We start from the raw sequence: 15,343 nt of genomic DNA on the forward strand, positions 1-15,343 counted from the left end.
ATCATGGTTTGAACTGTTTGCTATTGAGTCAGTACATATTTTGAAATTTACCCTATAAGTAATGAATGATTTTAGCAAGGCAAGAGATTAGGGGTTTCAAGATTAAAATACTAAAATTTAGCAGATGTCAGTGCTCACAGAAACTGCATGAAACATTGATGTAATTATTCACTATGAAATTTTTTATTACATCTACAAAAAGCTGTAGAGCTGAAGGTAGGAAAGAACAAATAATAACATGAAGAGTGGCTAAAAATTTAATAAACATAATGCATGACATAAATATTATAAATATCACAGTACAAAATGAAAGGGAAAATACATGTACCTTATTTTCTGTCTTATAACAAAATTAGTATTTCAATTAAGGACTGTACATACATGTTTTCAATTGATGACATTGTTTTTAAGCAGTTTTGTGACCGAAATAGGGCGAAAAAGTATCATTTTATCACAATACTTTTCAAGAAAATTCACAGTCAAATTGTAGTCATTGGCAACAATTTTTTCAATTAAGAACATGAGGAACAACCCCCCCCCCCACACACACACACACACACATTTAATTGCTAAATTTTATATTAAGTGTAAAATAAGACTACATTCACAAATTATGGCATATTAATGGTGCTAATTTTTACTATTTTAAGAGTTAAAGGGCCCTGGACCTATTCGCAAAGGACTGGTAAACACACACACACAAAACAAGTAGATGTCACTGCCAATTAAGAACATTTCAATTGTTCATATTTCAGTAGTTTTGCATGACACTATCATAGTGACATAATGCTTATTTTCTAAATTTACTACATTTATTGCCTATTATAATTGTGATCAATCAGTAATTTATATTGACAAAATATTTAGAGTGAAATAAAACTAGAAATGTGTCTATAGTTTATCTACTGATCATTGGCCATTATCCCTACCAAGTTTCTCAAACTTGGGCTGATAACTTCTCAAGATACTGATCAGACAAAATGTCACTGTGACCTTGACCTAATGCCCTCAAAATTGATTTGGGTCATCTGATGACCTTGGGCAATGTTCCTACCAAGTTAGTTACATAAAGCATGGCTTACTAAAAATAGATATTGAACAGACAAGGATTACAGGATGTACATACATACAGACGAACATTTTAAGTGGGGGCATATGAAGAATCCTTCCTTTTTTCACTAGAATGTTACCAATTTATTCTGAAGAATATATATGCAGATATTTCCTTGAATCACATGGTTTATTTATTATTCATTTGAAATTGAAAATTGAAAACAATTATTGCAAAATGTGATGTTATTTTGACTTTTACCTGCCATTAAGATTTGCCATTTATATTTGGATTGGCATAATGCCACTTAAAACTGTTTATTGGAATAAACACCAAAGGCTTAGTTTGAAACTATTGCATTTAATATTTATAAAAACAAAAAAAAATAAAAAAAAATAACGTGTAGTAACTTTGCAACACAATAATGTTTTTGAAAGCATGTCAAAACAAGCACAAGGTTTGAAAGAAGGCCATGAACACTTGACCTCTATGTGGGTCTTGGAGGTAGAGCTCATTAAAGTGCATGAACCTATGAGGTTTGTAGACTGTAGGAGGAATGATTTCTGTGTTATAACCATGCTTAAAGTTTTATCACCAGACAGACTGCCCCAAAACAGTATGACTTCTAATATACTGACCAATAGGCATAAAGAATAAAGTAAATTATTTCATGCTTTCCAGTGTTTTATTGTAATATATCAGATGATTATATTCTGATAAACCACTAGTGAAATTTATAAAATATAATTTTCACTGTAGCCGGACTATATCTGAATGCGGATGAAAAGAAAATCAAAACTGAATGGAATAACAGGCAAAAATAAATGCCGTCATGCGTAAATTTTGCTTCTTTCGGAAAAGAAAGTCGATGTCACCATACATTATGCTAAAAATGTAACAAAATTAGAGAAATTTAACAGAACTTTATTTCAAATTTGTTGATGTGACGTCATGATGTGATGACGTCACGAAGGAGAATGCGCGACGTTACGCGGCAAAATCAGTAAAAAATAATTAAAAATACTTAAAACGCATGAAATAAAAAGAAAATTTATTTGTTTTACATATAAGATTGAAATATATTTCATTCATGAACACCAGCTGTTATATTTTCACTCGTGGCTACGCCACTCGTGAAAATATTGCATCTGGTGTTCACTCAGTGAAATTATATTTCAATCTTACATGCAAAACAAACAAATATCCTCTATATAACTTTCAATGCATAACTAAATTGATTTTAAAAAAAACACTCCTGGTTATTCAAGGATTGAAATAACAAGACCTGCCAGTAGGACAGCATGCTCAACTATTCTTGATGGTTGATAGTAAAACAAGAGCATGGATAATGTAGAACTTTCTAAGTTAAGCATGGGCTATAATTCTGTCAAAAATGTAAAAGAGTTATGGGCCTTTGAAAGCGACACCTTATTGTGCTCTCAAATAAAATTGTGATGTTTCAACCCATTCCTTTTAGTAGTTTTGGAGATACCAACTTGCACACAAATACTCAACCATAGCTGTCGAGACCGACACCTATCTAAGTACAATAGCTCTCCCTTTTCTTTGAATAAACAAGCTAAAAACAATGATAATTGCACATATAATCATAATACAATCATACATATATGTATATGTTATTTAGCACTTAATGAATAAAAAACATAAAATAAATACAATTTCAATGGATAAACGATTTTAACCAAATAGAAAAAGAAACTAATTCAAATAAAATACACATGATTTATCACGAAGACTAACACACATGAAAAGCAAATTTATAGTCGTGTTACAATCTTTAAATTTCATATGAAACTCGTAAGTTCAGATGACTATGAAGTAAAATGCTATCACACTGTCACACATTACTCATACTGAAAATGGGAACAATCTTTCAGATAAGACCTCAAAACTTAGGTCCTCTGCAATGGTACTTTTCAACTTTGCACGCTTCTTTTTCTAATTTTCTAATTTCTGTACAAATTGCACTATTCTCCAAAAAATTAAAATAACTAACAGTTACAGAAAGAGTTAACCACATGGGTTCCTGTTTGGTGAATATGATAAATCAACATTATATCACACATTGCTATCTACATCTCATAGCATTCAAAAGTCCAAATTATGACAAAATGCAACAATAATCAAACAGTCTGAAAATTAATTTAAAGAATTATACATGTATAAACTTAAATTTCTATGAAGAACAAGTTTAATTTCTATGTGTAACAGAGACAAGAATTCTTACAAAATACAGAATATTTTAACTCTGAATGAAGTTAAATTTGTATTGTATTGGACTACCCCAACTTTAAATTAAGAATTTTCTTTTGTTAATGTTAAGGTTATTCAATATCAAAATGCATACATGAAAATGAGACCAGTGCAGATACCAGATATCAGCCAGCATGTCTGATCATGGTCTGCACTGGTAGCTTTATTCAGTCAGTACTTATTTTGTGGAATTTTTCCATAAAATGATGAAAAGTTTTGAACAGGATGAAAAAAGGACAAGTCCATTTATGATAATAAGTGTTGTAGGAACTTAAGCAACAAACAGCATTGGCATTGCCATTGGCAAGTCATTTTTGCTGCACACATTAAAACATATTTATTATAATGTTAACATTATAGTAAAAAAAAGTATTTTGTTTACCTATAAACACATGATCAAATGTAGCAAGCACATTTCAAATATGTCATTTCAGCAATAACCTTTCAAAGGTCAATGGTTTTGATGCAAAAGCTTAATTGTGTTCATATGCACAAGTTCTCAAAATTTTGTTTTAGTCATTTCTTATAAAACGTTCAAAATGATGCCACTTGTTGCTCAACCTTGGCATGATAAGCAAGTATGCTAAGACACCTTTTAAAATGTTTGAATAATTGGCTACATTAAAGTTTTTGCACTACAACAAGCTAAAGATGTTCAAATGCTTTTGGGCAGATAAGATTAACATGTTCATAACTGACTAGTCAGAAGTCATGTGTCAGACTAAAACTGTTTTGTTCATGTTGTGTTGTCTTTTACTCATCATCATCGTCATCGTCATCACTACTATCACCTGATCTATGAACTATGGAATCTTTTTCATTCACCTGATATTGTAATTCAGAAAATGTCAAATATTTCTTTAGAGTTACGGGTATTTCCATCTGTTCCACCCTGGCTACGATGTCATGCCCGTAACATCTGCGGAAATAGTTCCTACACAAAGCAATCAAATGAGGTGGAGAGTGCACGTACTGGGATAAAAGACGGCACATACGTTCATCAAAATTTGAAGGGAACTGCCCATCAACTAGCCACTCCTCTTTGTAAATATCATAACCAGCTGACACAAGCAATAATGCAATATCAGAAAAATGTCTTTCCATAGCAACCCATAATGGCGATTTAGGTGAATGGTAAACATGGACTACTGTATCCGAGTGGGAATGTTGATCAGTTCCCCTAGATTTCACCTCAAGGTTCACATTTAGCTTAATCAACAGTTTAACAACTTCTTTGTGGCCTTTATAAACAGCATTCCAAAGGGGTGTGGCATCGCATGTACTTTTACAGTTCGGGTCCGCCCCATGTTTTATAAATAGCTCCACTCCCCTTACCATGCCATTGTATGAAGCATAATGAAGAGGTGTATCATCGTCTTTGTCGTAATTATTAACGCGGCAACCAAGTGGAAGTAACTCTTCAATGACTTTCAAGTGGCCACCATGAGCTGCCAGTGCCACTGGAGTATTTTTATCGTTTGTTTGAACATCATGGAGAGCACCGGCTGATAAAAGTTTTTTCACGCTGTCTAAATGTCCATTCCAAGCTGCAATATGTAATGGGGTATAGCCATTACTATTGCCTTTAGTAACACTGGCATGGAACTTCAGTAAAAGCTCAATAATCTCCAATTTGTCATCATAGCATGCTATCAACAGAGGTGTGTTGCCATCACTGTGTGCGTAGTTTGGATCGGCCCCCGCATCTAGTAGAATCCTCATTATTTCTACATCACCTGTTAAAGGACAAAATTTATGGACATAAACATACCACTACATACTATTTACGCCATTGAAAAACTGAATTAACTTTAATATAGCATGCCTTGATGAAATATCATGCAAATTAACTAATATCTTCTTATCATTTTTTTGTATATTCAATTCTGAGCTTTTTTTTTTGTTAGGTTTAATGTCGCACCAAAACATTATAGGTCATATGGCGCTTTTAGGTTTACTGGTGGATGAATACCTCAGGTGCCCTTCCGGGCATTATTTCAGGCATGAATAGGCACCCAAGTAGAACCACAGATATTTCATAAGCTTGCTGGATAGCTTCCACACTTGAAAAATCCAAAGTTCCTGTCGGGATTCGAACCCAGTTGTGAGGGGCAAGCGGCTTGAAGTCCTCAACCTTTACCACTAGGCCACATGTTAATTGTCTTATCAATCTTTAAACGTAATATGAGTAACACTAATAGATGCTCACAGATATCTATATGACAAAGCTCAACTGACATTAAAACCTACTTAAGGGTAAATTATACCAAGATTTTTAGATATCAGTCAAAACAAGTAAATAAAGGTGCTTTGAAAAACAGTGTAATCATGGAAAGAGAATGGAATGGACAAACCAGCAATGTATGCCACTAATACAGTTCATATGTGATAAAGTGATGACATGCATTGGTTCATGCAAAGTTATGACGGTTATAATTTCTTTTTTACAACAAAGCAAGAGTATCCTCACATCCACAATAGCCCATCAAGAACTTTTGGTTCTTCTTGCAAAAACATTCACCAATAGTTTCTTATATTTGCTTCTGTGTCTTTATGCAGTTACAATAACAACTCACTAAGTCACAAACCTGTATACAAAGCAATTAAAAGTGGCACATCTTCCCTCCCATTCTTCATATTCACATCTGCTCCAAATCGTAACAAAAGTTTAATCACGTCTACATTCCTCATTTGTACGGCATACATCAGAGGGCTCGTCCTCAGGAGACCGGTTTTGTTAGGATCGGCACCCGCCTCCAGCAAACTTTGCAAGTACTTTGACTTTACTCTGATACAGTGTGCAAGCAGTGTCTGATTTCTTCTGTTTGTTACATTCTTGTCAACTTTGGCACATTTGAGAAGAGCTTTAACTATCTCATCATTTTCCGTTGCCATGGCAACAGCCAATGGACTGTCTATAAAATTTGATGTGAAATTAACATCAACATCACAGTGAATAAGAAAGTCAACAGTTTTTGGAAGCCCATGGAATATGGCCAGGTGTAGAGGTGTTGGAATGTTTCCCGAGCATTTACTGTTGAAATCACAGTTTTTATTCTTTAAATAAATCAATATTGGAAGATACTCGTCCCTTGTGCAAGCAAAATGAACCAATTTGTATCCTTTATTCTAAAATAATGACAAAGAAAGCATTTGCAAGAATACACTTCTCAATAGATTATCGATATCAATTTGGCTATATTTTCAGTACATGTAATTTTCAGTACATGTACATGACTTAATTAAACCTGCATAGCTCAAGATAAGCATTAATATTTCAAGAAAATCAAACTTGAAAAAAATTGTACTAAGATTTAAAAAAAGATTCAAGATTCAAGTAATTATTTATACATGTATACTATTTGCAATTATTTGACTGATTTTGCAGTATTTATCTGCGTTAGTAACGCAGTAAGGCCTATTTTTTGCGCACTTTCAACACTTTTTGATAATTATTGTGCATTGTAAGCATTGTTTGCAATGTGTTAATTAATATCTTTCTTCACTTCATAATATTTTACTTTTAAATATAACTTAAAAAAATTTCATGAAAATTAGCATGGATTTGGAGGTATGCTGCTTTAATGAGCAATTTATTTCAACCCCTGAAAATGATAAATTTCATGTCTTTGAAAAAACGAGTAACACAAATTAATTTAGGAAACCACAAACAATTCCACTTTCAATATACGAATAATGGAACCAGTGAATTTAAAGCCCTGTGTAGTATTCTACATAGAACCAGACACCAGAGGTCCCGAGGTTAATAAACTTTTTTCTGAGTTCTGTCTTAATTATCTCAGGTTTTTTTTTATTGGTCAGTGAACATTCTGTGACAGTTTCTGACCAAACAAATACCTGAGATCTTGGTTTAAGATTAAATAATTTCTTTATTACCTCGGACCAAGATATCTTTCTTCTACATTCATGTCTCCTGTTACTGTACATTTAGGTTCTCATTGACTACCATACAGTGACCTACTTTTAGGTTCTCATTGACCACCGTACAGTGACCTACTTTTAGGTTCTCATTGACTACCATACAGTGACCTACTTTTAGGTTCTCATTGACTACCATACAGCGACCTACTTTTAGGTTCTCATTGACTACCATACAGTGACCTACTTTTAGGTTCTCATTGACCACCATACAGTGACCTACTTTTAGGTTCTCATTGACTACCATACAGTGACCTACTTTTAGGTTCTCATTGACTACCATACAGTGACCTACTTTTAGGTTCTCATTGACCACCGTACAGTGACCTACTTTTAGGTTCTCATTGACTACCATACAGTGACCTACTTTTAGGTTCTCATTGACTACCATACAGTGACCTACTTTTAGGTTCTCATTGACCACCGTACAGTGACCTACTTTTAGGTTCTCATTGACCACCATACAGTGACCTACTTTTAGGTTCTCATTGACCACCATACAGTGACCTACTTTTAGGTTCTCATTGACTACCATACAGTTACCTACTTTTAGGTTCTCATTGACTACCATACAGTGACCTACTTTTAGGTTCTCATTGACCACCATACAGTGACCTACTTTTAGGTTCTCAATGACCACCGTACAGTGACCTACTTTTGGCTCAAATTGATATTTTAGGCTAATACTCTGTGGAAATTAAACCGTTAAGGGCATGACTGGTGACATGTCCAGGGTTCTTACTTGACAGCGAAAACTGCTTTTTTTGCCTTAACAGGCAGACAAACCCTCATTAAGCATAGACTACACACACTCTCTTTCTTATAAGAAGGAAACTTTATACTTACTAAGGAGTCATCATTAGAGTCATAAGGAGAACAGTGGCATTTTCCTTCATGTATGAGATTAGAGACCATCTCAAAAAATTCTGGATCTGGTTCTTTTCTGAATTCTACAACACATTCAGTGTGACAGTCATCACATCGAGCTGTAAATATAATTTATAACTTTTAATCTGCTGGAACCAAAAGTGACCAGCCTTTGCCACCAGTATTAGAGCCAGGCCAGCCTGCAAGTCCGTGCAGTCTGACCAGACCTATACTGTTGGCAACTCAATTTTTGTATTTTGATATTGAAATCCCTTGAACTTTGAATGGACTGTTTCAAATTCAAGGCTGGACAGATCCATTATAGATATCCAGCAGGTTCATGGATAAATTCAAAGGTCAGTATAGGTCAATGGTGAATGGTTATTTTATTACTAAACCATAACATGTTTAAAAGATTTAAAGTAAAAAGATTCAAAATTCAAGTAATAATTAACGACTGATTTTGCACTATTTATCACCATATTTCTACAAGTGACTTACACAGTAATAAGAGGTTTTTTTTCAAATTTTGACCTCATTTTGGTACATTTACATGGATTGTAAGTGCCATTTGCACCATATAAATTACTTACTACCTGCAAATGAATAAATATAGGCAGTCATGTTTCATAAAACAATCATCCATTCATAAGTCAGCTTCAGTATGGCTTCCTCTAAAACCTTGATATTCAGGCACCTATACTGTATGGATATTTAGTTCTTAAATATCTTCTGAGATATAAATATCTAATCATCAATTATAAACATACATGTATCTGCTTACGTATAATTATATATTTATCAAGATATTCATTCCACTTCTCTAGGTGTTCTACTGTCAGTGTTTTCTGCATCAGTTTCTTATATATGCTTGCCTGAATCCATCTTGTTTCTGAAAGAAGAAAAAACAAAACAAAGGACATTAGTCATAATAAACAAGATAGACAAGAAGGGTGGTAGTTACAATCAAGACATATGTGATGTTTCAAATGAATGTCCTCTTGGTTGTGGGTATATAACTTGCAAGCAAAATCTTAAGCAGGATTTTTGAAGTTCACAAATAATGTCATGGCTAGAGTTATATATCTTGTATAATGACCAACAACTATGACATTTGTGAAATTTAATAAATAAATTTTGTCAAAGATTTATTGTTTTCACAGAAAATCACAAAATTTTCGTATTAAACTGAAGGCAAATTTAGCAAATCTATTCTTTGCAATATTCATTGTACGCAATAAAGCAAAACTTAGATACTTGCGAAAAAACCCTGAAATACGGTACAATTAATATTAATAATAGCCTGGTGTTAAATGAGCACACCATGGTGAATATCTTACCTTTATCAGGAACTGGATGCTCTAATGGATCAAAGTCATCTTGCTTCTGTAATTTAGAAAATATAGAGTAATTTACTGATACAAAATACATTCAACATGAGACTACATATTTTCATAAAAACGTGATCTAATAACTAGAGTTTTCTGTTCAGATTCATGAAAATATGCATAGTATCTTGAAGATAAAACAACTGTCTCAGATAATTATTATAGGTTCATAAAAAATGCAGAATTTTACCTTTTTATATCAAAATTGAGACCTTAGGTTTATATTCTTATATCAACATGCTTTTTAATTTTAAGCAAAATTTTGTATACTTCCCTACAGTGAGATACTAAATATATACTGTAAAAAAACCTGCAAAAACTAGTGTTTCACCAATACCAGGGTGGGTGACTGTAGATATTATTCATGGTCATGCTTTAATAAAGGCCAAACTGCCGACAATGTAATGTTTGGTACCCAGCAGAAGATTGAGCAGTAAAAATTTGAACAATTTTTTGTATAAAATAGGCCAACCCAGAATAAATATACATTGTACTTTTTAAACATTTGACTATTATGAAGGTTCGACCTTTTTCAATGTAAATAGTAAAATTTAATACACTTACCGCAGTGTTGTCTGCAATTTGTTGTCGAACTACATGTAGAAACTCCATACTCCTAACAGTCAGTCCCTGACAACAAACACACCAACAAATATGAAGGTCTTTCTTTTTTATCTAGTAAAATAAAGAAAGAATCAGGTTAAAAATCTGTGAATGAATACAAAAGTTGATTATTATTATCACACACTGTCAAAATTTCAGGTTTTTCTTTGAAAGCCTTTTATATATACATTTGTATATATATATATATGAAAGAAGTGGAAGAAAGCTACTAATTGCACTATACATAGTAGGCACAGAATAAATAAATACATGTTTAATTTTTTTGTACTGCTTTGATCATGGGATTCGATAGTCATCAGAAAGATTATCTCATCTATCTAATCCAGTCCTGTAAAGTTTCACTTAATTAAATTGCTTTTGTGGTAAAAGAGAATGATTCTCCAGACAAAACATTTTTTTTATTAAAGGGCCATAACTCTGACAAAAATCAATGAACTGGCTGCATATAATATACAAATGTATGCTCAACTAAACTTGGTACTGATCAGTCCTGCAAAGTTTGGATGAAATTGCACCAGCAGTTTTTGAGGAGTAGTCTGGACAGATCTTGTGACAGACAGGCAGACAAACATCATGATCAAAGAAGTGATCCCTATAAGCAGTGCCTATAAGTCAAGGCTACTTTGTAGCATGTATCAGCTACTGTGTAGCAGTTGACACAAAAATTATAAATGGACCAAACTGCAATTTTGTTTTATTAAAGGACAATAACTCAGCCAAAAATTAAGCAACCAGAAAATTTATTACATAATTATGCCCAAGTATTTGAAGTATTGATCAATCCTGAAAAGTTTCATTCAAATGTCACCAGTGGTAAAAGATTAAGAGAAGTAGTCCGGCAAATTTAACAAATCAAAATCATCAAAGACCTGGCTTACTTTTTACTTAGACAAAAATCATTAAACTAAAAAGTGCCCACAATATGCACAACTAGCCCGGGTGGGAACTGATCATTCCTGTAATTTTTAGTTTCAATGGAATTGCACATTAGTTTTTCAGGAGTAGTCCAGACAAGTTTTGTGACTGACAGACAGATGGGCCATGGACAAGTGATCCTTGTTGTAACTATACATATCTCAGTTATTTGTATTGCTTTAGCAAATTAGCAAGGCTGATTTTACTCACAATTCAGGCCAGATGACTCTTGGTTTTCATTCAATATTTCCTTGGTTATTAACTTTAAAGTTTATAATGACACTGTTTTAATCTTTTTTTTAATTGCACTGTCAGTTATAGTAGAAAAATCTGTTAGCTGATCTGAAAGTGCCAGTACGCAGGTACAGGATAGTTTATACAATGTAAGAGACATTGTTAACGTTATTTACAGACTTCTGATACAGGATTACCGATTAGCCTTTATTCTCACAATATATTTAACTATTCTGTCTATGTGTTCACACTGTCTAAGACTTATTTGATACTTTAGATACATTTTTTATCATAATCTTCAGTCACACTGAACACTGATGAACTCTGTTTCTAATGAATAAATTTATGTCAGAGTGACTGACTGTTTCTAATGAAAAAAATAAGCAGGGCTTTTTTCACAGGTTAGGGAATCAGCCCTGTCCTTACTTTTGGGGAAAACTTACACGGTATATTTGCAAGAGGGGAAGAAAAAAACTTGAAAAACTGCAAGATTTTGGGGAAGCAGGCCACTGCTATAGAAGGAAAAAAAGCCATGCAAGGATAAATTCACTTCATTTACTTCAAGTATATTTTAGCAGATTTGTAGTAATCAATTTCATAGATATTAACAGGACACGTCACACTTACCGAAACGAATCGAAACTGTAAACTCTTAACAATCTGAATAATTTCTATTTTTGTGTTGATGGTAACTTGATTAAAAATGCAAATAAAAGAACAAGTTCTTAAAAAAAACACCCGCGCAGAAATGATGCAAAGTTTTGAGATAACAAAAGTGCCATTATTTACCTTTATTCGTGAGTCAATATTTTAAGTTTGTATTGAATTGAACTGTATACTTAATTTCTTATATTGTCTCAAAAAATTTTGGTACCTACCACTTGTTTTTGAGAAAATTAAAATTATCAATGAAGCACATCTATTGGGGTGAACACCACTATAAAAATTACCACGGATATATCGAATCTTTAAGGAATAGCTCTGACCATTCAACTTTATTAAAACTTGCATGATTCTACAAAATTATTATTTCAAAATTTAAATAACTCATTCTCCTGTATGGCATGATTTTCTCAACCTGTATGAGTGTATAACATATAAGCACTTTAGATAAAATCTGTGTAAGTCAAATCATGTCCAAAGTCAAATACCGATATGTGTTAGTCAAATTGATCGCATTAATTTTATATAATTTTATGTATATATGTTTTGTTAATCACTTTTGAATTAACTATTCGTTATATTGTTGATCTATCATAACCTTATGCATATTATATTCCTTGGTTTTGAACAAATCTTGAATCTTGAAGTGCTGTACCACGGACTTTAATTGTAATATAAATCCGTGCATGGCTGTAGGTAGAACCCCAGATTTCATTATTTTGATCTTCGTAATCTTGATCTTCTGACAGAATGTAAAAATTACCTCCAAAGTGTTAATGCCATAATCACCAGCCTCGAAATGCATTCCTGTCTACATATAGGTAGCATTTTGTCTCCGACAGTGCTAGTTTGGAAGCCAGTAACATTTTAAAAAGGTAATTGTTTATGTGCATAGGCCTGCTCTCACAAAAGCCTTTTTATTTCAAACTTGAGAATATTTTGAGCAAAAAAAACAACGTTGCCATTTTCACGGACTTTCCGAAGCTGCCATAAACCGGCTCAAAACATTTTATAAAATGGGGAAACGAGTCCAAAATTACCTGAAAGTATCCCTAAATAATGGACAGTAAGTGTATATAGCAATGATATTGTCCTTTATATGCGTATAGTGTAAATATACCAACCAAGTGTATAACCTAGCTATACCTGTTATAATCACTAAATTTTGAAAATTTTGTCATCACTGCAGCAATCAGTCATCTCTGGTACCGGTATATAATACAGTGTGTACCATAGCACTTGTCTCTCTGCAAATTAATCTATCGGTGGCAAAGTTTGTACTTAAGCATTACTAACATTGCAACGCAAATGCTTAATATTAATACCATTTTTACCAATAGATTTAATCTGAACGTTTCCATTATATTAGTTTTCTTCGAGGTTAACCGATAGTTCAACGTTATCACTGAATAAATATAGTTTGTCATTGCATCTCTGCAGGCCTTTCTCACTGATCGATGAAAGAACTGTATCGTCGACATTTAATAAACAATTCAGAGAAATGCAACCAAACATTACTAAATCATTTTCATCACGAAAGCGTGTCTCCCTGTCTTAAACCAATTAAAGGAGTAAAGGAACGGTTGAGTTTCCAAGACGAACATGGATTTTATTTTTAAGGTACAAGCTATTAATAAGCCGATCAAGGGAATTAAGAGATAAGTGGAAAATGGTATAAATAATTTAATTTAGAAAAAATGACGCATAATTTTTACACTACAATGTTCATGTATAGGCCCTACTGTACTGTAGCTGCGTCTTGCGTAAATCCGACAACCTTAATTGTTTTCCATGCGCTATATGCATGATGTGCAGTAACTTATGTTACAGGTGTATCTTTCAATCGCCTTAAATGATACAGATAAATTATCATTCTAAAATGATAATTTCTTTTAAATTATAAACTGGCATATATAAAAATTATCAAATAATTATTTAGTCCAATAAACGGTAACTGGAAATGAAAAGAGTACATATGCATGTACCACAGTAGCTTGCGTTGAATTAATTTAGTACGTTTAATCGGGGTCTGTCAAATAGAATCTATTTGAAAGACCCTGGTTTAATGAATGCCGTGGTCAAGGAATAATCCAAATTTAATACTTTTTTAAAAACTTATTTTTAAAGAAATATTCTAGATAAATTGGAACTAATGTTTAAGATAGAGCAGGCTATTTACGTTTGAACTCCAAGCTATTTTTACTTCTGGTAAAAGATGTTGTCATGGGAAATCTGTATTCGAGTATTGTATCAGGTATTATTAACCCTTTCGCTGCCAAAGGCTTATTTATTTATTGATAATCTATTTGCTAGAAGGTTTTCTAAGAAATTACTTTATTATTAATTAATATAATTATTATTATTTGTTATTAGTATTATAATAATTATATATGTTTCCAAATCTGCTAGTATATAATAATTATTGTCGATGGTATAATTATCTATATTGGTTTCCTAGCAGTTTCCGGCCACAAATCCCACATTTTAACAAATAAAATAAAAATCAGTCTACGGAGGGGTACAAAACTTTGACAGGACAAAGTTAGGTACCTGTCCAGCATTGCCATGTGTTAATGTTGCACTTTCATTTTACTTTTTAATTTGAATATATAGGCCTGAAATGTTACACCTTTTTTCACATTTATTCAAAAATTCATAGCAGTTTTCCGGACCTTTTTATTTTAAATATAATTCAGTACCATAAAGCAATATTAAGATGGTTTTATCAAACAAACAGAAATTCCCAACCTCTTCCGTGTCGTCTGCAAAAATATTTTCCGAAGTATTGATTTACCTAAAATGGGGGGGGGGGGGGGGTCTTAGTTATTGTACATATGGATATTCAAACTAGAATTCCCCAGGTTTTGCTTATTTTTAAAAGTAGGTAGTTCTCTTATGTAACTTTATATAACAGGCAAAACTTCAAAACATATAAATCGTTGTACTACGTTTAGCATAGAAAACAAACGTCTCTCTGATTGATGAATTAATGTGGACGCCTCACTGGTAAAAATAGACTGTACTGGACGAAAATGATAAACGGCCGGAAAACTGCTAGGGACGGAAACTGCAAGGAAACCAGTATATTTATTATTATTATTATCATTATTATCATTATTATTATCATTATTATAATTGTTGTTATAGAAACCAGGCGCGTAGCTAGCCTATAAAGAATGCGGATTCAAAATAATCTAGGGGGGTCAGGGGGCATGCCCCCCCTGAAAATTTTGAAATAAATGGTGCAATTTGGTGCGTTTTGGGGCCTCCGGAGAGCTTTCTTGACCAACAAAAATCCATTTATTTTAGCATAAAAATGGAGATGAATAGCTTTACTTTCGTTTATTTCAACAAGTCTACATTTCACAGCAAGTCTAACTTGCGGCCT

General features: G+C 32.9%; 1 protein-coding gene across 1 annotated transcript; it reads right to left on the reverse strand.

The window, feature by feature from the left end:
• Window positions 1–241: 241 nt before the first annotated feature.
• LOC132757579 (ankyrin-1-like) lies at window positions 242–8,300 on the reverse strand. Its single transcript, XM_060748895.1, has 3 exons — window positions 8,111–8,300; window positions 5,914–6,454; window positions 242–5,061 (listed from the first exon to the last, which is right to left on the reverse strand). Exons 1-3 carry the CDS (start codon window positions 8,177–8,179, stop codon window positions 4,079–4,081), a joined length of 1,593 nt encoding a protein of 530 aa, XP_060604878.1. The 5' UTR covers window positions 8,180–8,300; the 3' UTR covers window positions 242–4,078.
• Between the last annotated feature and the right edge of the window lie 7,043 nt (window positions 8,301–15,343).

The sequence above is a fragment of the Ruditapes philippinarum genome, unplaced genomic scaffold, assembly GCF_026571515.1.
Source record: "Ruditapes philippinarum isolate M1 unplaced genomic scaffold, ASM2657151v2 ctg2001_1_1_1_1, whole genome shotgun sequence".
Classification (NCBI taxonomy): domain Eukaryota; kingdom Metazoa; phylum Mollusca; class Bivalvia; order Venerida; family Veneridae; genus Ruditapes; species Ruditapes philippinarum.

Coding starts and splice junctions, on each gene's coding strand:
- LOC132757579 (XM_060748895.1), bottom strand. CDS start 8,179: ATGGTCTCTAATCTCATACATGAAGGAAAATGCCACTGTTCTCCTTAT. Junction 6,455..8,110: donor ACTCTAATGATGACTCCTTA/GTAAGTATAAAG, acceptor TCATTATTTTAG/AATAAAGGATACAAATTGGT. Junction 5,062..5,913: donor TTTAATTGCTTTGTATACAG/GTTTGTGACTTA, acceptor GTCCTTTAACAG/GTGATGTAGAAATAATGAGG.